This window comes from Mirounga angustirostris, unplaced genomic scaffold, assembly GCF_029215605.1.
Source record: "Mirounga angustirostris isolate CCGP_5_RB_7025 unplaced genomic scaffold, mMirAng1.0.hap1 SCAF_1, whole genome shotgun sequence".
Lineage (NCBI taxonomy): Eukaryota > Metazoa > Chordata > Mammalia > Carnivora > Phocidae > Mirounga > Mirounga angustirostris.
The window spans coordinates 190,553,672-190,575,041 of NW_026991709.1; the positions used below are offsets into that span (position 1 = coordinate 190,553,672).

The 21,370-nt window shown below is 39.1% G+C and overlaps 1 protein-coding gene and 1 pseudogene across 43 annotated transcripts in view; both read right to left on the bottom strand.

The window, feature by feature from the left end:
* The window catches only part of SLMAP (sarcolemma associated protein), a 171,629-nt gene that overhangs the window by 79,565 nt on the left and 70,694 nt on the right, over positions 1–21,370 (bottom strand). For 23 of the 42 annotated variants that reach the window (XM_064594862.1, XM_064594826.1, XM_064594776.1 and 20 more), the window contains exon 3: positions 15,942–16,089. In XM_064594862.1, coding sequence (XP_064450932.1) covers positions 15,942–16,089 — 148 coding nt within the window. Of the gene's footprint in view, positions 1–15,935; positions 16,090–21,370 lie in introns of all 42 variants that reach the window. The other 19 variants (XM_064594733.1, XM_045862107.2, XM_064594816.1 and 16 more) reach the window with 1 other exon arrangement.
* LOC123833690 (rab GDP dissociation inhibitor beta-like) lies at positions 1,625–15,928 on the bottom strand (annotated as a pseudogene). Its single transcript, XR_006788334.3, has 2 exons — positions 11,883–15,928; positions 1,625–11,469 (listed from the first exon to the last, which is right to left on the bottom strand). The product of XR_006788334.3 is annotated as a rab GDP dissociation inhibitor beta-like (transcript).

Below are 21,370 nucleotides of genomic sequence, written 5' to 3' on the forward strand. Positions count from 1 at the left end.
GTTGGGCTCCATGCTCAGCGAGGAATCTGCTTCTTCCTCTCCCTCTGTCCCTCCCCCCCCACCCCGGCTTGTGCGCACGCACGCTCTCTCTCTCAAATTAAGAATAAATAATAACTTTAAAAAAAAGGAATAGAGCTAAATGCGTTATGTAAGAGTAACTTATTAAGTGATCAGGCCCATGAATCATCAAAATGAGATTATAAACATGAAGTAATATCATTATTCTGTCATCTGAAAATACACAGTAAACTTAAGGAATTTAGTGAAGTTTACTCAATTTTCATTAACTTATTATTTGAAAAGTGTTAAAACAGATCAAGAACCATCTCTGGGACAGTCTTCTAAACTCTGCCTAACACAGCAATTATAGCCATGAACCACTGGGTTCCTTCCTTCCATTCAGGCCTCATCCTCTATCCTGTTACCATAAATACCCTATGCAAGACCAAGCTACCTGCACTTCCAAATTCTTTACTTTTCACAACTCCGTGCATTGTACAAGCTGTTATGTCAGTGATGTCCTTTATCCTCTCGCCTGCATAACCAAATGCTATTTACCCTCTAGGCTCAGACTTTCTACTTCACCAAACTCATTATGTGAGTTACGGGTCCCCAGAGCCTCCTATATCTACTTCTTATAATAGTAAGCATATTGCGGGCAACCCTGTTGGGACCCCTCTCACTCGAGGGGGTCTTCTTCTATCTTCTATCTTCTAACTTCTATCACTTTACTCACTAAAAAAAAAAAAAATAGTAAGCACACTGCGTTGTGAATACTTATCTTTTTTTTTTTTTAAAGATTTTATTTATTTATTTGACAGAGAGAGACACAGCGAGAGAGAAAACACAAGCAGGGGGAGTGGGAGAGGGAGAAGCAGGCCTCCCGCGGAGCAGGGAGCCCGATGCGGGGCTCGATCCCAGGACCCTGGGACCATGACCTGAGCCGAAGGCAGACGCTAAACGACTGAGCCACCCAGGCGCCCCGTGAATACTTATCATTTATACAACCGTGTCTCACCAGTTAGAGTCAACTCTGTGGGTGGGGAAAGGATTGGTTGCTTTTCACTTTTTGTAGATTTTATTTATTTATTTGACAGAGAGAGACACAGAGAGAGAGGGAACACACGCAGGGGGAATGGGAGAGAAAGAAGCAGGCTTCCCGCAGAACAGGGAGCCTGATGTAGGACTCGATCCCAGGACCCTGGGATCATGACCTGAGTTGAAGGCAGACGCTTAACGACTGAGACACCCAGGTGCCCTGCTTTTCACTTTTTATTTATTTATTTATTTATTTATTTTTTAAAAAGATTTTATTTATTTATTTGAGAGAGAGAATGAGAGACAGAGAGCATGAGAGGGAGGAAGGTCAGAGGGAGAAGCAGACTCCCTGCTGAGCAGGGAGCCCAATGCGGGACTCGATCCCGGGACTCCAGGATCATGACCTGAGCCGAAGGCAGTCGCTTAACCAACTGAGCCACCCAGGCGCCCCTGCTTTTCACTTTTTAAATCCCACACTTGGAAGAGTTACCTGGTACAAACTAGGCATTTAATGAATTACTGAATGTGAGAAAAAAACATGTCTGGTTAATATTTTACAGCTTCCATTACCCAAGGTGAAGACGTCTTTTTTTTTTTTTAAAGATTTTATTTATTTTTCAACAGAGAGAGAGACAGTGAGAGAGGGAACACAAGCAGGGGTAGTGGGAGAGGGAGAAGCAGGCCTCCCGCAGAGCAGGGAGCCCGATGTAGGACTCGATCCCGGGACCCTGGGATCATGACCTGAGCCGAAGGCAGACGCTCAACGACTGAGCCACCCAGGCGCCCGGTGAAGACGTCTTTTACTTTGAGGACAGTAGGGTTCACCTACACTTGTAAGAACTACCTAACTCCCTCCTTTCCCCAGTAGAACACAGGGAAGGGGCAGATTTATCCCAGCTCTATGACTCCCCCAGAGATTTACTATAAATATGCTATAATAAATACAGGAGAACAGTACAAGAAGATCCAGCAGTTCTGACACTTGACCAATATATTTAAATTGATAATAAAGTCTAAAAAAGTAGGTGCAGTGAGTTACAGAATAAAACTGCAGTGCCAGAATGGACAAGCTGTGATATATTACACCAGGATTTCCATTGCTCAGATATATGACTCCAAAGTCCAGCAACTGGACTGATGTACAAATCTGTGAAATGAATCAAGGGCTAATACTGACTGGGAAGCACAGGTTGCTGTACTACTGAAGGCAGTTAAAGACCACAGCTTTAAGCTGACAATCTAGTCTAGCCAGCCCTGCCTTTGAAAAGGTTCTTGTGACAACTAGATACACAGATGCAGAGAATTATTAGCTGTCTTTTTAATTTGCAATGGGCAAGTATTTAAAATGACCTGATAAAAAGGTTTTGTTCTAATACTTTGCAGTATTTTCCAAAATGGAGTGCTAGCAAGTGTTAACAAAAAAAGGATTTGGGGGTCAGAAAAGTTTGGAAAATACTTGGTTCAAAGAGATTTTTGAAAGAGTTTTGATTTTTTAAACCAGTCTTTCTCAGAGCCTAATGGACTTTTTATCCATCATGAGGCTCTAAAAGTAAGATGCATTTTCCAAACTTGTTTAACCACTGAGCATCTCTGTCCCGTTTTCAGAACACTAACACAGGAACTGATAGTACCATATTATATACATGATACATACGGTGTTATGAAAAAAATGCTTTGGAAAATACTGCTCTCAAATATTCTGAGTCACTCTGTAAACAAATTTTGCTCTCAAAATTTACCCAGAAACATTATTTACCATATTTCCAAGACTCAAAGACAAAATTGATTGTAAAACACACAATTTATAAGTTTCTTGGGCAGGGTAAGAAGGCTGTAGGATCACTGCCTCATTAAATACAGGTACCCTTCGCTTTTTTTTTTTTTTTTAAAGAGAGATAGCGTGAGAGGGGGAGGGGCAAAGGGAGAGGAAGAGAGAAAATCTTAAGCAGGCTCCACACCTAGCACAGATGTGTCTCGATCTCAAGACCCTGAGATCATGACCTAAGCTGAAATCAAGAGTCGGAGGCTTAACCAACTGAGCTACCCAGGTGCCCCCCACTTTGCTTTTTAAAAATTTATATTACATCACTTCACTTTTATGAAAGACCTACATTAGTACCTGTTTTTCTAACCAGAAGAAATCCGAAGAGGATTTTTGCTTATTATGAAAAAAGGTGAAAAGTGCAAATAGCATTCAGTGTGTTTTGCCGCAAGCTGTTACAAAGGCATTAAGAGTGGCCCCGCCAAATTCCTCCTCAACAAATTGCACTCAGCATCTCAGCATCCAGCCGCTATGGCTTTGAACTGTGTTTGTGAGCATCTGTGCTTTATTTTGATCTATTTTGTGTATCCATTAGCAAGATATGTCCTTAGGTATCAGAAAAGCCTAAGAGAGGTGACTTTTTGGGTCTGGGAACTCTAAAAAAATTTTCCATATAAATTAATGGTAATTGTTTCTTCACTTTACACCAATTTTAAAAGGTTGCATAGGGGGCACCTGGGTGGCTCAGTCGGTTGAGCATCAGACTTTTGATTTCAGCTCAGGTCTCAATCTCACGGTCGTTGAGTTTGAGCCCCTGCGTTGGGCTCCATGCTGGGCATGGCACCTACTTAAAAAAAAAAAAAAGGTTTCATAGGAATGATCTACTTTCTGACAGCAAGGAAACCTGTACACATGCATGGTAAGCTACATGCAAATTTCAGAAATGTTTACACATTAAGAACAGGTATGTCTGAATCAAAAAAACAAGGTATCTGTGGAGAAAAATCTGCAATTATAGTTATGAGACTTTATTAAAAATAAAAATGAAGACTACCCAAGCTGTCATTTTTGTTTTTTTTCCCTCTATTATCTTATACAGGTTATTTATTTTGCTTTTGAGTTAATATATTTACTTCATGGTATGAAGTCAGTCTTTTCTATTGCCTATTCATATAAACACTACTTAAAGGACCCATGTTCACTGTGATTAGCTTAAAAGCTATTTAAGGCCCTGGACTGGGAGACTGAAACTTCTGGGGTATGTCGCAGTCTGGTTCTATCTCTGTTCCTGCATTGAGTCGGAAGGTCAACACTACTCTATATTTGAGTAGTTTGAAGGATCCCTTGAAATGACTGGCAGTAATAGGAAGTATAATGAGTAAGACCATAAAAGCACAAGAAACATCTAAAAAACCAAGACCTAAATGAGAGGTGTTAACATTTCCAAACTGGGGAATTATTTGCTTAATTGTCTTTTGACTGCAATCTAAGATAAAAGAGTTACCAAACTTTCATCCCTGAATTTTTCGTTTCATAAAGCTTTTGATTCAAAGATTTTTAAAATTTTTTAGAAAGATTTTATTTATGAGAGAGAGAGCATGAGCAAGGGAAGAGGCAGAGGGAAAAGCAGACTCTCCACTGAGCAGGGAGCCCGACCCAGGGCTTGATCCCAGGACCTTGAGATCATGACCTGAGCCAAAGGCAGACATTTAACTGACTGATCCACCCAGCTGCCCCGATTTTCTTTTAAGTAGGCTCCTCACCCAGCATGAAACCCAGTGTGGGGCTTGAATTCAGGACCCTGAGATCAAAGACCTGAGCTGAGATCAAGAGTTGGATGCTTAACTGACTGAGCCACCCAAGCGCTCCTTAAAGACCTTTTCTTTTTTTTAAATATTTTATTTATTTATTTGAGAGAGAGAGAGAAAGAGCATGAGCAGGGGGTAGGGGCAGAGGGAGAAGCAGACTCCCTGCTGAGCAGGGAGCCCGATGCGGGGCTCGATCCCAGGACTCTGGGATCATGATCATGACGTGAGCCAAAGGCAGACACCTAACCAACTGAGCCAAGCAGGTGCCCCCCCTTTTCTTTTTTTAAAGTCAGAAAAGAGGCAGGAAAAGTTAAATGAATAGACAAATACATTTTAATTCTAAAAAAATGTTTTTGTATTGATATTCTATCATTGTCTTCATTTATGAGCTGGAGTTCAGTAATAAAAAGCTTTCCCTCCTCAACTACTTGTTTATGTCAGGAATAATTCCCTCCAGGAAAGGTAGCATAAATGCTTTATTCTTTCCCTTTACTTACATGTTTTCAGGATGGTTTATCTAGGTTCTTCCAAGGGTGATCAAATCTTTTTGTTTTCATTTTAGTATCATTTAAGTTCATGGATTTAAGCACAGTTGATATATTTCAATCCACTGCTGTTGTTTTTATTGATCCTCAAACTGTCTCATCTTTGATCAACTAGAACTTCATGTTAATTCGTGAGTTTTCTGACAGAACCCTAGCGGTCTTAGATAGCTTCATTGCTTTATATATACTATGACAAAATCTTCTAGGCTCAACCTGTACATTTCCTGCCTAGACTCAGAATTAGCTATTTCTCCCAGGAATCCTGTTCCTAGCTATTTATTCAGTGGGAGGAATCCTTTCTCTAGGTATGTGAATTCATTTGCTACTTTATTTCTCTAGCATACAATGGAGCAATACTGCTTGTTAGCTTATTTTTCGATTTATGCACAAGGAGTAGTGGTTCTTTGGTTTACCTGCTTGCTAAATATTCACTGAGAACCTGCTGGCTACAAAGCAGTATGCTGGTAAAGATGAAGAAAACCAAGATGATTATGACTAGGTCCTTGTCCTTGAGGAGATTTCAATTTATTTTGTAGAGAGAACAAGAAATATCTAACATAACAACAAAGGAGGAAATTTTTCACAAATGCTACAAAACGTACAAAACACTATGGGAATTTGGAATGGACAAGGGCAGGGGAAGGATTTATAAAGAGGGTAAAAAAAAAGAGTAAGATTTCAAATGCTGGAAATGGAAGGAAAGGCTGAGAGAATGGCATAAGCAAAGAAACAGAAAGAGAAGACTATAAGAGAGTGCACATCTTAGGAGGGCAGCTGGAGGAAGACTGGAGAGAACAGGTAAAAAATATATTTCAAGGCCTTCTAGGTGCCAGGCCTGACACTAATCACACTATATATGTTAACTACTTATGACAAACCATCTAAATAGTCGTTTTTATGTCTTATTTTACAGATGAGACAGATAAGACAAGGTCAAAGAGGCTAAAGTAACTTGCCTGAGATCATACCCTTGGCAACTGGCAATGCTAGGATTCAAAAGAATCTTTTCTATACACCATCTTACCTCTAATCTAGTTTAACAGCTTAACATATATTAAGGAAAGGAATGGGAAACAAAATCAAAAGTTTGAACTGAGTCCACATTTTTGAGGGCCTCAAGCATACAACTAAGCATTTCAGACTTTATTCTGCAGTATGGTACAGCCTTCTAAAAGCAGGAGAATAACAAAGCTGTAACAGGAGAATATTCTGGAGATAGTGGGTTGTCAGCGTATGGTGGCCAGAAGTGGAGAGGTAGTATGATGCTCTACGTTGACAAAGGAGAAACAAGCAGGAGCAAGGAAAGGAGACAAATGACCTGGATGACTAGAGGTAAGGAAGAGACAAGAGTCAGAAACAATACCAGGATTCTGAGCTAGTGTATGGGAGAATGATGGAGCAATAAAAGAAATTGGGAAGTCAGTAGAATGCTCTAGTTTGAAGGGGAAATTAAGCTTTGTACAGAGTAATTTTAAGGGGCTTGAAGACAGGGAAAGCATATAAAACAGCTGTTGCCAGGAACTTAATTAAATAGGGTTCTTAAGTCTAGTTTCCCAAAGAACAACCAAAGTTTTTAAAAAATAGGTGTGTTCAGTCCCCACACCTTGCAAATCTCCTCCTTAGGACTGAAAAGTGGGATCCAGACATCAGTAGTTTCAAAAGTTCTGCAGATAATTCCTGGGTCAAGAATCCACTTTTTTAAAGAACAAAAGACTGCCATGCTATCAGAAAGATTCTCTTAGTCACCCCAGCAAAATTGGCACAGCCTGTGCTGAATCAGCTTTGTGATTTTCCCTAGCAGCTAGAAAGTGGAAGAAAGTAAAGCTTCTGGTGAAAGTTACCAAAAGCTAGGAATGAGCAAGGACAGCAAAGCCAAAAGTCAAGGAGTAGTCTAGAAGTTAGCAAGAGTACCTTTGAAACGGCCAATGATAATTTCCAAAGGATACACAGGTAAAGGAGCCTGGGGCTAAAGCTACTGTGAAAGAGGAGCAAACTTAATGGCAAGAAAAGAAGGTACAAATGACTGGCCTTGAGATGAGAACTCTGTATACACTCTATCAATGTTCACATAGAACATCGTGCTGCAATGTGAACACTGAACATCATACCATCAACCTTGAATTAGGTAGTAGTATCATGAGTTCCATTTTATTAGATGAACAAATTAAAGTTTAGACAGGTTAAAGAGAGGTAACTGAATGACAGCAAAATAAAAAGGGTGGTGGTGAACAAGAAGGTTGCCAGTTTCCAATCCTCATATTAAGCTGCTGGATTAGAAGGAAGGTTGTCAAAATCTTAGTTGAGATAAGGTGGCAGGAAGAACTTTTATAACATTGTGGAGGAAGATTCATAAGACATTTTAAAATTTATTTAACCAGTATGTGCCAGGTTGAGTGTGGAGATTCTACAATGAAGACATACACACTGGCTGCTCTTGCGTAGCTGGTAGTTCAAGTGAGGGAGGCAAACACATAAAGGGGCGTGCAGTGTGCAACAGGGACATGGAAAGGCACCTTTTCCAGCCTAGAAAAGTTTCTAGCCAAAGGAAAAAGCATGTGCAAGCGCGTGAAGACCAGAAAAGACAAGATCTATTGTGGGAAGTAAAAGTAACTGAAGGCAGTTTGAGCACAATGCAAATGGAAGATACCACTGACTTTGCTCATAACAGGCCCCTTGTTCATAGGGCTTACCTAGGAACAGATATTGGTAAAGCAGACCTCAGTGATGAACTGACTGGAGTTATACGTCAAGTTTATAGAACTAGCGGGTCCCAAGTTTTGCAGCAGAGGATTACTGTAATGTTCTGTGACCCAGGAAACTCATGCCCTGTATACACTCTGAGCAGTTTGTGGGCTTGGGAACAGATGAGTAGATAGCATTGGGTTCCTAAAGCCCCCATTCCAGGAGGATCTGATAGGTTGGCTTTCTCTCTTCCTCACTTCCTTAAAAAGAAAAATCTATTAGACTATCATCCTATTTGTTTACAATGATATTTTACATCTATAGGGTAGGTTATTTGTATAGTACTGACCAGTGAGTTTTCTCCTTGGAGTCGCACTATGTGGAAAGCCAAACATCAAAATCAAAATCAGCTTGTTTTGGAGAGATTAGAGTAGAAGAGTCACTAATATGAATGGATATGCTCAATGACATCAGGGTCTTATCACCTTTTTAACAAAATCATTTTATACACATACACAAAAAAAATTTTTATGTATTATATATTCTTTTTTGAAGTTTCCTTTTACACATACATTATTTCACAGAAATACATAAATGACACAGTGTAAAGTTTTTAATTGTAGTCTCATTAGCCCCACCCTTTTTAATTTGGCTCCCTCTTCTCTTTTACTCCTCTCCTCCACCCCACTCCAGGATAAGTCACAGTAATGATTTAGTATGCAGCCTTCCATGCTTTTTTCCCCGTGTTCATATAATCATATAGAAACACATACTTGTATGTGTACATTTATAGGGATTGGTGAGACTTTTTAAAATAATGAAATTATTAATAGTAATTCTTTTCTCAGCAGTATATCTTATAGAAATCCCTGCAATTCATATAATCCTCATTTATTCTTTTTAATAGCTACACAATGGGTAATTTTAAAATTACGCTTCCTTTGTTTTTGTTCTATGCACAGTGATGCAAAAAAAAAAAATCCTTTCATACATCCTCAGAAACTATTTTTTGTCATTTCAAGTGTCTGATTTTATATTCTTGCTATAAATGTATTCAAAAGCACTATGTAGTACTGTTTTGCATTAATTCATGCTTTATGTAAATAGTATTGTACCACACACATCCATCTGTAATTTGCTTGAGATGTTTTTGAGACTTATCCTTACTGATATATGTAAATTTAGTTCATACATTTTTACACCTGTATAGTATTTGTGCTTTTATTCTGTTTTATCTTTATTTATTTATTTTTTTAGAGAGAGTGCAAGCATGGGGGGGGGCGCTGGAGAGGGGGAGAGATAGAGAGAATCTTTTTTTTTTAAGGTTTTCTTAGAGAAAGAGAACACAAGCAGGGGGGAACTGCAGGCAGAGGGAGAAGCAGGCCTCCTGCTGAGCAAGGAGCCCGACGTGGGACTCGATCCCAGGACCCTGGGACCACGACCTGAGCTGAAGGCAGATGCTTAACCAACTGAGCCACCCAGGTGTCCCGAGAGAGAGAGAGAATCTTAAGCAGGTCCATGCCCAGCGTGGAGCAAGACTCGGGGCTCGATCTCACAACTCTGAGATCATGACCTGAGCCAAAATCAAGAGCCAGACACCAAAATGACTAAGCCATCCAGATGCCCCTTTTTATTCTAATTAGAATTCTTATTTTATTTAGTTTTTTCTATTATCCTGTATATCTAGAATTTTTATTAGGAAACTCCTAAACTTGATCAAATGCCTATTCTTTTCCTTTTTTTTTTTTGTTTCCAGAGTTTGGCTTTATTTTGCAGTACAGAAATCATTTGCAGGGGCGCCTGGGTGGCTCAGTTAGTTAAGTGACTGCCTTCAGCTCAGGTCATGATCCCAGGGTCCTGAATTCGAGTCCCGCATCGGGCTCCCTGCTCAGCGGGGGGCCTGCCCCACCCGCCTGCTACTCCACCTGATTGTGCTCTCTCTCTCTCTCTGTCAAATAAATAAATAAAACCTTAAAAAAAAATCATTTGGGGCCATTTTGAGACAGACATCATTGAAGTGGAGGCTTTGTCAAATACCGTAATATAGCTTGGTCCATTGAAGAAGCCACATCTAGAAAACAAAAGAAGCTTCTACATTTACTTGGTTTATGATAGGTTTCTTTCTCTTCGCTCTCATCGATTTTATAAGGTTAAAACATTGCACACAGGCTTCCTCCAAAATGACTCTCATAGTCTGGAGTTGGGTTAGAATTTTAGGCCCACATAACCCCATCTTATAGCTGTGTTACATGGACACTCATAATACCTGACAGGACACAAAATGTAAAGGTGTAGGGAAAATGTAGGGATTCTTTCCCAAATTGTGGAATATTCAATTCCTAATTTCTTTAATGTCAAGAGGACAGTGGCATGAAAAATTGTACTGATCCAGCTCTTGAACAGCAGGAGCACAGGACTGCAAAGGCTACACTGATTAAAAGATACAAATACTGTACCAAGTGCTCTGTATCAGTGTCACAATGTTTTTTTAAAACTGATCCTTCACTGGGGGAAAAAAAGCCAGTATTGGTTAAACTGAACAGAATATGGTAACCTGCCAATTTTGAATAGCCACTCCATGAAAACAAGTTAATACATGATGTTAGAAAGGGAAGGAATATTTACTGGTACAGTGCTCGGCAATCTCAGTTTTGATTACAAAAGCAGGCCTTATAAAAACTGATTTCAAAAAAAAATTTTTTAATTTATTTGACACAGAGTGTAAGCAAGAGAGAGCACAAGCCGGGGGAGGGGCAGAGGGAGATGGAGGAGCAGACTCCCTGCTGAGCAGGGAGCCCAATGTGGGACTCCATCCCAGGACCCTGGGATCAATAATATTGATTTTATACAGTATACATCATTTGCCAAAAGTTAAGTTTGTCCTAATTAGATAATAAAATGTACTGCTGTTAGTTTTCTCCATAGATGTTATTTTTCTTATGTTCATTTCCTCAGAGTCAAACTCAGATTCGGTCATCCTCTTACAGAGTGAGTTGTAGCATTGCATGTGCAGGAAATAAAGATCTAGCTTTCTGTTCCCAAGCCTTTTGGTACAAGGTGGTCACTAATGCTAACAAATTTCTGTTCAGTCAGTTCCAAAAGCTGCAAAGCTGGTCTGATTTCTTTCTCTGGTTCCTTGGCTTCCACAGTTGTACTATGGCGATATACTTCCCTTGTGCTTCCATACTGTGTACAGAGGAGCTCAGGCAGACATAGATATCTGACTTCTGACTGACTTAGTTCTGGGGAATGATGATCTGGCAGGAGTTGGCATCATTGGTGTTCTTGATGGGGTGGGCTGAGGATGCAGATAACTGATCACCTGGCCCACTTTTCCTACCTGGTCTTTTACATAGCTGGGATCACAAATGAGCTGCTTACAGTAAGGAACCTGTCCTTCAGATTTCACACCAATCACTCTTCCATTCTGCACAATGATTTCTTCAATCGGTTTATTGAGCATGTACGTACCACCATAAATAGCACTTAGCCCTGCAAATCCCAGGCTAAGTTCTCTAAGACCATAGAGTAGATAAAGGTATGTGCTTTTGCCATATCTTGCCAGAGACTTGTTGTAAAGTTTAATCCTATTAATGGTTTCACAACATGGTTTATCTAAATAGTCATCTGTTCTTTTTATTTTTTTTTAAAGATTTTTTGTTTATTCGTTTTGAGAAAGAGCAAGTGAGCAAGAGCATGAGCAGAGTGGAAGTCAGAGGGAGAAGGAAAAGCAGACTCCCTGCTGAGCAGGATGCCCGACATGGGGCTCGATCCCAGGAGCCCGGGATCATGACCTAAGCCGAAGGTAGATGCTTAACCAACCCAGGCACCCCAAATAGTCATCAGTTCTATAAAATGCCAGGGCAAAGGGGCATCTGAGTGGCTCAGTCGATTGGGCGTCTGCCTTCAGCTCAGGTCATGATCTCCGCGTCCTGGGATCGAGCCCCATATCGGGCTTTGTGCTCAGCGGGGAGCCTGCTTCTCCCTCTCTCTCTGACTGCCTGCCTACTTGTGATCTCTCTTTCACTCTGCCAAAAAAAAAAAAAAAAAAAATGCCAGGGCATAGCCAGCAAAACCCATGACATCTTGTCCCAAGTCAAATTTCTTGTACACCTCCCGAATTGCAGTCTTCTTAGGATCAATGCCCTCAAAAGTTCAGGGATCGTTTTCATCAAAGCTGGCAACACACACTAGGAATTTTCTAAAGCGACATTTTTCAAATAGTCCCATTAAGCTAGATGCCAGGGCTTCTGCTTCAATGGAAGGAACCTTGTAGATTTTTCCTCCCTTACAGACAAAGCTCCCTTCAGTCCTTTGAAAATCAGATAGCAAGTGACCTTTGTATAAAGCAGCACCTTAACCAGTTGACCATTGACCATAAGGAACTTGGGAATTAAGCCAACATTCCAGTCTCTTCCTCTCCCCATTGATGGTAGTGGTGCTCCTGGTATTTAAAATCTTTTGTATAAATCTTCCAGAGGTGTTATAGATGAACTTTCTCCTCCATAGTATGAGTTTCTATCCATGTGAAGAACTTTCTTTCCATTCACTGATATTATACTTGACAGGATATATTCAGTCAGGCTTGTGCCCAGTAGGAGCACTGCATACTCCTCATTCATAGCGGGGTAGGGTGAGGACCTAAGCCCCAAGAAAGGAGAAAGCACAGGGACTCTAGGGACCAGAGGCTATAGGGCCAACCTGAAGAACAGGGGAAGCGCTCAGGCTGGCTAGATGGAAAAAGGAAGCCAGAGCTGGAGAGGAAGGAGGCTGGTTGCCATGTCAGATGGGAAGAGAAGGATCAAATGCCTTTTCAATACCTACTGGTTATAAAGTAACATGTTTTTCATGTAACATTTTTAGTCTGTGGATGATGTAAATAGATTTCCCCAATACTGAATCATTTTTGCATTCCTAGAATAAAACCTACTTTGTTTATTATAGCTTCATTTCTGAAGTTAATTTACTAATACCTTAATCAGAATTGTTCATCTATTGTCACAAGTGAAATTAGTGCTAGTTTTCTATTTTTGAACTGTGTCTTTAACAGAATTTGCATTAATGATATACTGCTGGCTTCTCTAAAGGATTCTGACAGATTTCCACCTTTATGGATGTTTGGATTATTTAAATAACTGGATTTATCTGCTTTTAAAAATAAGATCATATTCAGCTATGAATGCCTCTGCTTCTCGTCAATCTTTAATAACTTCTTAGTCTCTTTTAAGGAAATCAATTTACTCAAGTTTTCTACATCTTGGGATAATTTTGCTGGGAAAACAATTTACTCTAGCTTTTTTCTTTGTCATAGGTTGGCATGCACTAGTTTCTCAAAATTCTTTTAGTATATCCAGTACCTTTGTTTATGTCTCCTTTCTCATTCCTTATCTTGTATATTTTTGCTAGTATTTTTTTAACCTAATAAGGGAATCAAGGCTTATGAATTACCTCTTTTTTGTTAGTTGGATGCTTTTCAAAGAATCAGCATTTGGTTTGTTTATTCCTTCTATGGTTTTTTGGGGTTTTTTTGCTTATTTCATTAATTTCTGCTTTTTATTTCCCAGCTTCTTTTTTCTTGTTCTTTTTCTAATTTCTCCTAAGTGCCAAGTTCCTTCATTGTCCTTTTTCTTTAGTACAGAAGGAATTTAAGATTATAAATTTTTATTTGAGTAAAGGATTTACTGCATTTTGGTATAAAAGTCTCCTTTCCTTTCCTTTCTACATAGTTTAAAATTCCCCTTTTGATTTCTTCTTTGAACCAGGGGTTAACCTGTAGTGTTGTATAATTTCAGTAGGATTTTAAGTGATGTAAAGCTTATCATAGTACTGTTTAGCATAGGACAAAGTCTAACTTTTTCCCTGGTATATGCTTAAACAGGTAGTCCTCAGCTAGTGATAGAGCTGTATCCCAAGAGCCCAGGCATAAGTCAACTTTTTGAAAGCAATAAATACCAAAAGAAACATTTTAAATGATGAAGAAATTTTTCTTTACTTAATTTCCTTAAAGTTGGCATAAAAGACAGTTAAATATTCAAAGAACCCTGCAAGAATCAAATGTTGCTAAAATAATAGTGCACTAATAATAACCCTGAATTTCAGGATTGTCCTCTTAGCTTCTTCCTACAGCATGTTCTAAAGAATGTCTCTCACAGCTAGATGGGAAAGAAGAGTGGGAAGGAGTTTGGAAAGAGCTGCATTCTAGAACAGTCACCTCCCTGGAGATCTGCATATATGTTAGCATATTTTTTTTTAAAGATTTTATTTCTTTATTTGAGAGACAGACACAGCGAGAGAGGGAACACAAGCAAGGGGAGTGGGAGAGGGAGAGGCAGGCTTCCCGTGGAGCAGGGAGCCCATGCAGAACTCGATCCCAGCACCCTGGGACCATGACCTGAGCTGAAGGCAGACGCTTAACTGACTGAGCCACTCAGGCGCCCCTATATGTTAGCATATTAAGGACTCTGAAAAGTCCTGTTTACCTTTGGTTAACTAAGCATTTCCTAAGTGTATTTGACAACCTCATTCTTTTATTAATTAACACCCATTAATTCTCTTTGGGAAATGCAAGCCAAGAAGACAGACATTCCTTGGAGAAAACATGTAATCAAATTCTCTGTCTTCTCTGTGGGTTATTCACAGCTGGGGCTCAGTAAGTGTTTGCTGAATGACTTGGTACCAGAGGTGGTGTGATGCGGCAACAGATGCTACAGTGTCTAACATGGCTATTCTTAGTATGGTCATACATAAGGTGAGCTCTCTTAGTAAGGAGTACTCAATATTTTGCATCAAAATACAAACTTTCTATTTTACAATTGTGAATGGAAATTCCTAAGAGTATGATCCTACCCAAATTCAAATATCAAAATTTAAGTCCCTGAGAAGGCCAACAAAACCCAGTAAAAGTAATACTGCAGTTCCAACAACCAGTGAAAAGTATATAAACATATATGCACATGCACACACATGGAAGCAGCATCACTGCCCGCCCAACCGCATCCCCATGTCTACTGTGCAAAATGTCACATACTGATGACTTAGGTCATCACCAGATCAAAGTATGTTCAGAGAAGCAAAAGGAGAAACCTGTCAATTTGTTCCACTGTCCATATTAAACTAAGAGGAGCTGCATACTTTTGGCTCCTATTCACTTAGTTTTATGATCCAGCCATGTAATTTCATGGACATAAAGTAGACAGTGAAGCAGGTAAAGCCAGGAAGCTTTAGAATTATAAAATTGAAGACAATCTACATTTATTTAGCTAAAGAACTTCTAGTTTCAAAAACTATGAGATGTGAAATTTTATATCTTGATACGTACGATTAACTGCCTACAGAACTCTGATTTTGTTTGGGACAACAATGTATGCACAACTGGAAGGGATAAGTCATAATTGACATATGACAATCATGGATGTCCTGATCCCTTCTGCAAGGTAAGTAACTTCCCAGACTTCTTTGTAGCCATAGATAGGTATGTATGTGGCCACTGAGACAAGAGGAATGTAAATCTGCTGAGAGAATTCTACAAAAGACTGTGCTTTCAACATAAAAAAAAGAGCCATACAGGAAGACATTTTGTCCCCGCCTCACAGTTTTTGCCAAGTACACTGGCATGAGGAAAATAAGGCCCGGGGCTGCAATCATCCCTCTTTAACCATGAGGCGGCAAGCAAAAACCTAAGATAAGCAAAAGCATAAGAAACCAACATGTTAAGGACAGTAAAGCCCTGGATTCCTGGTAACACCACTGAGTCAGGTGAACAAAGTCTGGACCTACCCTCCTGCATTCTTGTTAACAATAAATATCCTTACGATTTAAGCTCCTGTTGGTTGGGTATGCTGTCACTGCAGCCAACTGTTTCCTAAACTAGCACAGGAGTGTCCTGTATTTTCATACTGTGATGAAAATTATAAATTCACTTACTAACATTTCAGAATTTAAAACTTTAGAAAAGCAAAAGAGGAAGTAAGAGATTTTTAATTTTTCACTGCATATAATGCTATATTTAAATACTTTTACAAACATGAAATGTTTTATAACATTAAACAGAATTTTTTTTTAAACTTAAAAAGACAAATAATAGGAAAAATCGATCCATACCCGTACCTTTCCGTGTGTTCTCCGTTACATCTACCCCAAACTGGATAATGTCACCAGAAAGAATTTCACATGGTGGACTTTCTTCAGAGCCTCGACTCAATCTCTGGCTATTTATAAAGGTACCGTTACTACTTTTAGTGTCTTGGAGATAAAACTGCAAAAAAAAAGAAAAAAAGAAAGAACAAAGATTAATACTAATAATTCCAAACCTACTTTAAGAAAAAGGACTTCCACCTTTGCAAACTACTACAGGTGGATTTTTTTCCCCCTATCAATTCAAACTACTTGTTTCAGCTAAGGCTCTCCTTTAATATATAGGAAATTAGAATCTGGACACCAAGTGATTTAAAATTCAACTAGGCAAAATAGTGCAATCACTTTGGAAAACAGTTTATAAAGTCCTCAAAATGTTAAACAAAAAGTTAGCATATGACCCAGCAATTCTACTCTGAGGTATATACACAAGAGAACTGAAAACATATGACCTCAGAAAACTTGTACATGAACTTCATAGCAGCATTATTCATAATAGCCAAAAAGTGAAAACAACCTGAATGTCCATCAACTGATGAATAGGATAACAAAATGCAGTGTATTCATATTATATTATATTATTTGGCAATATAAAGTAATGAAGTACTGATTTGTGCTACAACATGGATGAACTTTTAAAATATTACACTAAAAAGTTAGTCGCAAGACCAATACTATATAATTTCATTCATATGAAATGTCCAGAATAAGCAAATCCATGGAGACAAAAAGCACATCTGTGGTTGCAAGGGGTTGAGATACCAGGGGAAAAGGGTAAAGGGGCAGGAGAGTCGTGGTGGAGAATGATTGCTAATGCGTACAGGTTTCTTTTGGGGGTGATTAAAATGTTCTAAAAATTAAACAATAGTGATGGTTACATAACTTTGTGAATACACTAAAAACCGATGAATTGTACACTTTAAAAGAATGAATTTTTAAAAAGATTTTTATTTATTTATTTGACAGAAAGAGAGAGCACATGGGTGTACAAACAGGGGGAGGGGCACAGGGAGAAGCAGACTCCCTGCTTTGCAAGGAGCCCAATACGGGGCTCAATCCCAGGACCCTAGGATCATGACCTGAGCGAAACGCAGACGTTTAACCAGCCAAGCCACCCAGGCGCCCCAAGGGTGAATTTTATAGTATGTGAATTATATCTCAATAAAGCTGTTATTTAAAAAAAAAAAAAAGCCAGCTAGGGGTGCCTGGGTGGCTCAGTCATTAAGCATCTGCCTTCGGCTCAGGTCATGATCCCAGGGTCCTGATTTCGAGCCCCGCATTGGGCTCCCTGCTCATTGGGAAGCCTGCTTCTCCCTCTCCCATTCCCCCTGCTTGTGTTCCCTCTCTCACTGTGTCTCTCTCTGTCAGATAAACAAATAAAATCTTAAAAAAAAAAAAAAAGCGAGCTAGACAAAATTCTCATTCTATCTTTCCATCTCATTCTTTGTAATCTTGTTCCTAGGATATCTGAGTTATATCAAAGGAAGTGTTTATTGCACAGGCGAGCGCAACTGGTTTTAGGTAACACCTATAATTAACAGCTATCAGCTAACTAACATACTTGGTATCAGGAATGACATATCTTCAGTAACTTCTTTGTAATAAAGCAGACTGGAGACACTAGGAACTAAAATACTGGAATCAGCTATGAAGCTACTATTTTCTGGCCTCCTAAACTTGCCTTTCATCACTTGGGTAACTTCCATCTTTAAAAAGCGGAGGGGTAGCAAGAAGCACAGAAAGCCTACCTATTCTAAAAGAAATTAGGAACAATTGGGATCATGCATAACAGACTTACTAGGAAGAGAACAACCAATAAAAAAAAGATGTACCTTTCTTTTTGCATTTTTCTACACTCTCCAGCCCTGCTTATTCTAGCAACATATTTTCACTGAATTCCTTCCTAAGGAAGAAAGGAAAGAAGAAAACTAATATTTATTAAAATATATATTACACCACCAGGTCCTCATTTAATCTTAACATTAAAGCTATGATGCAGATATTATTTCCATATGTAAATGAGAAAAATGAGGCGCAGGCAAGTATCTTCCAAAGGTCAAAGAGCTAGGAGCAAGGATTCATATAATACAACTGAAAGGGCCATTTTTTCCCCATTACTTCACACTGACCTTTATGTTTCATTTATCCTTCACTCCTCCCACAAGCTCTTTTCCAAAATGAAACACAGCAAAAGAATATACAACTTGAAGAAAATATGAAAGCGGAATTTCTTTTCACTAATTCCTAGGTGACAATTTAAAGGCCACAAGGCTGTCTATAAATGACTTATTCTCTGTTTGTAATTCGAAACCAACTGTTACTTTGGCTAGCAATTTGTATACTTAATTACAGACCGTTAATGATGAAAATTGTGTTGATACTTTAAAAGTCCATTTGAAATTCATAGGCCTTACCACTTCACACCAGGGAGAGAAGCACAGGTAATACACTCAAGTAGGAACACTTACCCTCACAATTTTTTTCTACCCTGGAACCTACTGTTACACTGTATAGAGGAATTTGGTTTTTATTTCTTAATGAACATATTCATAGGAAATGTGGCAATATCTGGATTCTGGCTTGGTCATTTGTAGTACTGTGTGCCTTGACAAGCCAAATAAAGGAATTATACTAGATTTACAGTGTTTTTCAAATTTCAAGTTCTGATTCATCAGTTGTTATGAAGTCATTTAGTAGTCTGTGGCTAGCATTTTGATTTAAACTGTAAAAAGAACAGAATAGAAATAAGGAATATAAGAAATGAGTTTCAGTACTGTTAGCAAACTTTGGAAAACAAAAAGGTGTGTGTGTGTGTTTCAACACCTCTTACGTACCTCTTACATAACGCTACAACCACAAATTTTCAAATTAAAAAAATTTAAAGTCAACATGAACCCAGATTCTTTTCATTCTGACACATGTGTATCACTGCCCAAAGCACAGCCTCCAATTAGCATGAACCTATCATTTATGGTAGTTGTTCACCCTTTCTCTGCTCTCAACTTGCTAATGGCTTCCAAACACCTTAGAATAAAACCTAAAGTTCTTACCATTATAGCCTATAAGGCCCTACATGATCTTGCTCTTGGTTCCCTCTCCAAACTCATTAACTTCCACTACCTTCTAAACTCATCCCTCTCAGCCACACTAACGCCCACTCATGCGCCTGAGCCTCTGCACTTGTGTATAGCTAGACCACATTAGTCTACTTCCCTGCAAAACTGTTTTTATTGATATGTTTTAACCTTCTGAAGATTGATATTAAAAGTGATATTTGTGCATCTTCTATGAAACAATCTGCTATTATTCGGTCTAAATTGTACAGAAGCTATTCTATGTATGGGTTAGGTTCCTGAAGGTATAAAGAAGTCAATTTGTTTGCAAGGGACTGTGCTTACTGTGCTTATGCATTTCCCATAAGTAGATACGTTAGCTGGTCCTTTGTCACTTTTAAACCAGAAATATTTTTCTCCTCTATGATGATAAATCTTCCATCAGGCTTCTTCTTCTTTTTTTTTTCCCTTAAAAGAGATCAGTTTTGGCTACTCTAAAATTGTTTTTCAAATCCCATTGAAGCTTTAACTATCTTTATTTCCTAGTAGTGTAAGGAATGCCCAAGTAGCTCTAGTGTTTGCACTGGCCACCAGGCATTCATTCACTTTGAGCAGGTGTTTAAGTAGCCCTGAACTTATAAAACCCTCTGTAGCCTGTGGCCAAAGTTCAATTTACACTGTTTTCAGACTCAATCTCTGACTAACCCCTTGTTTTTCCCTAAATAAATGTTAAGCTCCCAGAAATCTGACATTGACAGTTGTCCTTGAACTAAAAGGTTCTCCCTGCCCCCAACACTTTTCCCCATCTCTTATTGATTCTGATTACTTTTTTTTTTTTTAAAGATTTTATTTATTTATTTGACAGAGAGAGAGAGAGAACAAGTAGGCAGAGAGGCAGGCAGAGGGAGAGGGAGAAGCAGGCTCCCCGCCGAGCAGGGAGCCCGATGCGGGGCTCGATCCCAGGACCCTGGGATCATGACCTGAGCCGAAGGCAGCTGCTTAACCAACTGAGCCACCCAGGCGCCCCGATTCTGATTACTTTCAATGACACAGGCACTATACTCCACATGTTGCATAATTTGCTCTTTGGCCTTCAAAAAGTTCTTGCTCTTCATTCCATAAACAAATATATTTTGCATCATTTTCAACTTTACTAAAATCTGTAAATACTTTCATTTCCACTACGATAACGGCTGTTTAAAAAAATTTAATTATGTTATGTTAATCACCATAGATTACATCATTAGTTTTTGATGTAGTGTTCCATGATTGTTTGCATATAACACCCAGTGCTCCATTCAGTATGTGCCCTCTTTAATACCCATCACCAGGTTAACCCATCCCCCAGCCCTCTCCCCTCTAGAACCCTCAGTTTGTTTCTCAGAGTCCATAGTCTTTCATGGTTCGTCTCCCTCTCTGATTTTCCCCCTTCATTTTTCCCTTCCTATCTTCTTCTTCTTCTTCTTCTTTTTTTAACATATATAATGTATTATTTGTTTCAGAGGTACAGGTCTGTGATTCAACAGTCTTACACAATTCACAGCGCTCACCATAGCACATACCCTCCCCAACGTCTATCACCCAGCCACCCCATCCCTCCCACCCCCCACCATTCCAGCAACCCTCAGTTTGTTTCCTGAGATTAAGAATTCCTCATATCAGTGAGGTCATATGATACATGTCTTTCTCTGATTGACTTATTTCACTTAGCATAATACCCTCCAGTTCCATCCACATCGTTGCAAATGGCAAGATTTCATCCCTTTTGATGGCTGCATAATATTCCATTATACGTATATATATATACACCACATCTTCTTTATCCATTGATCTGTCGACGGACATCTTGGCTGTTTCCATGTTTGGCTATTGTGGAAATTGCTGCTATAAACATCGGGGTGCACGTACATATCCCTTCGGATCCCTACATTTGTCTTTGGGGTAAATACCCAGTAGTTAAACTGCTTTTTTCTGACCGCTTCTACACTGATAGGTTTTGCAATATCCAAACACATTTGAACTAAAACTTCAGAACAAAGCACTATATAGTAGACACGCCATAGCCCAGGGGACAGAAATTCTACGCCCATACAGGAGAGATTTTAAAATGTGAACACAGAATGGATTATGAACTCTAGATGGCAGATGCTATGTCACAGATTTTTAAACCAAACAGACTGACTAAAATAGCAAAATCAAAATTCCATGGATAATATTTACAACAAAAGCAGGTGACAAGGTATCCACATGAACCTCAAAATAGAAGTGAGTGAGGAAAATATCAATAGCCACCAGACATACATGAAACTAGCACCTGCACAGGAGGTGCGTAGGGAAGCAATGGCGCAT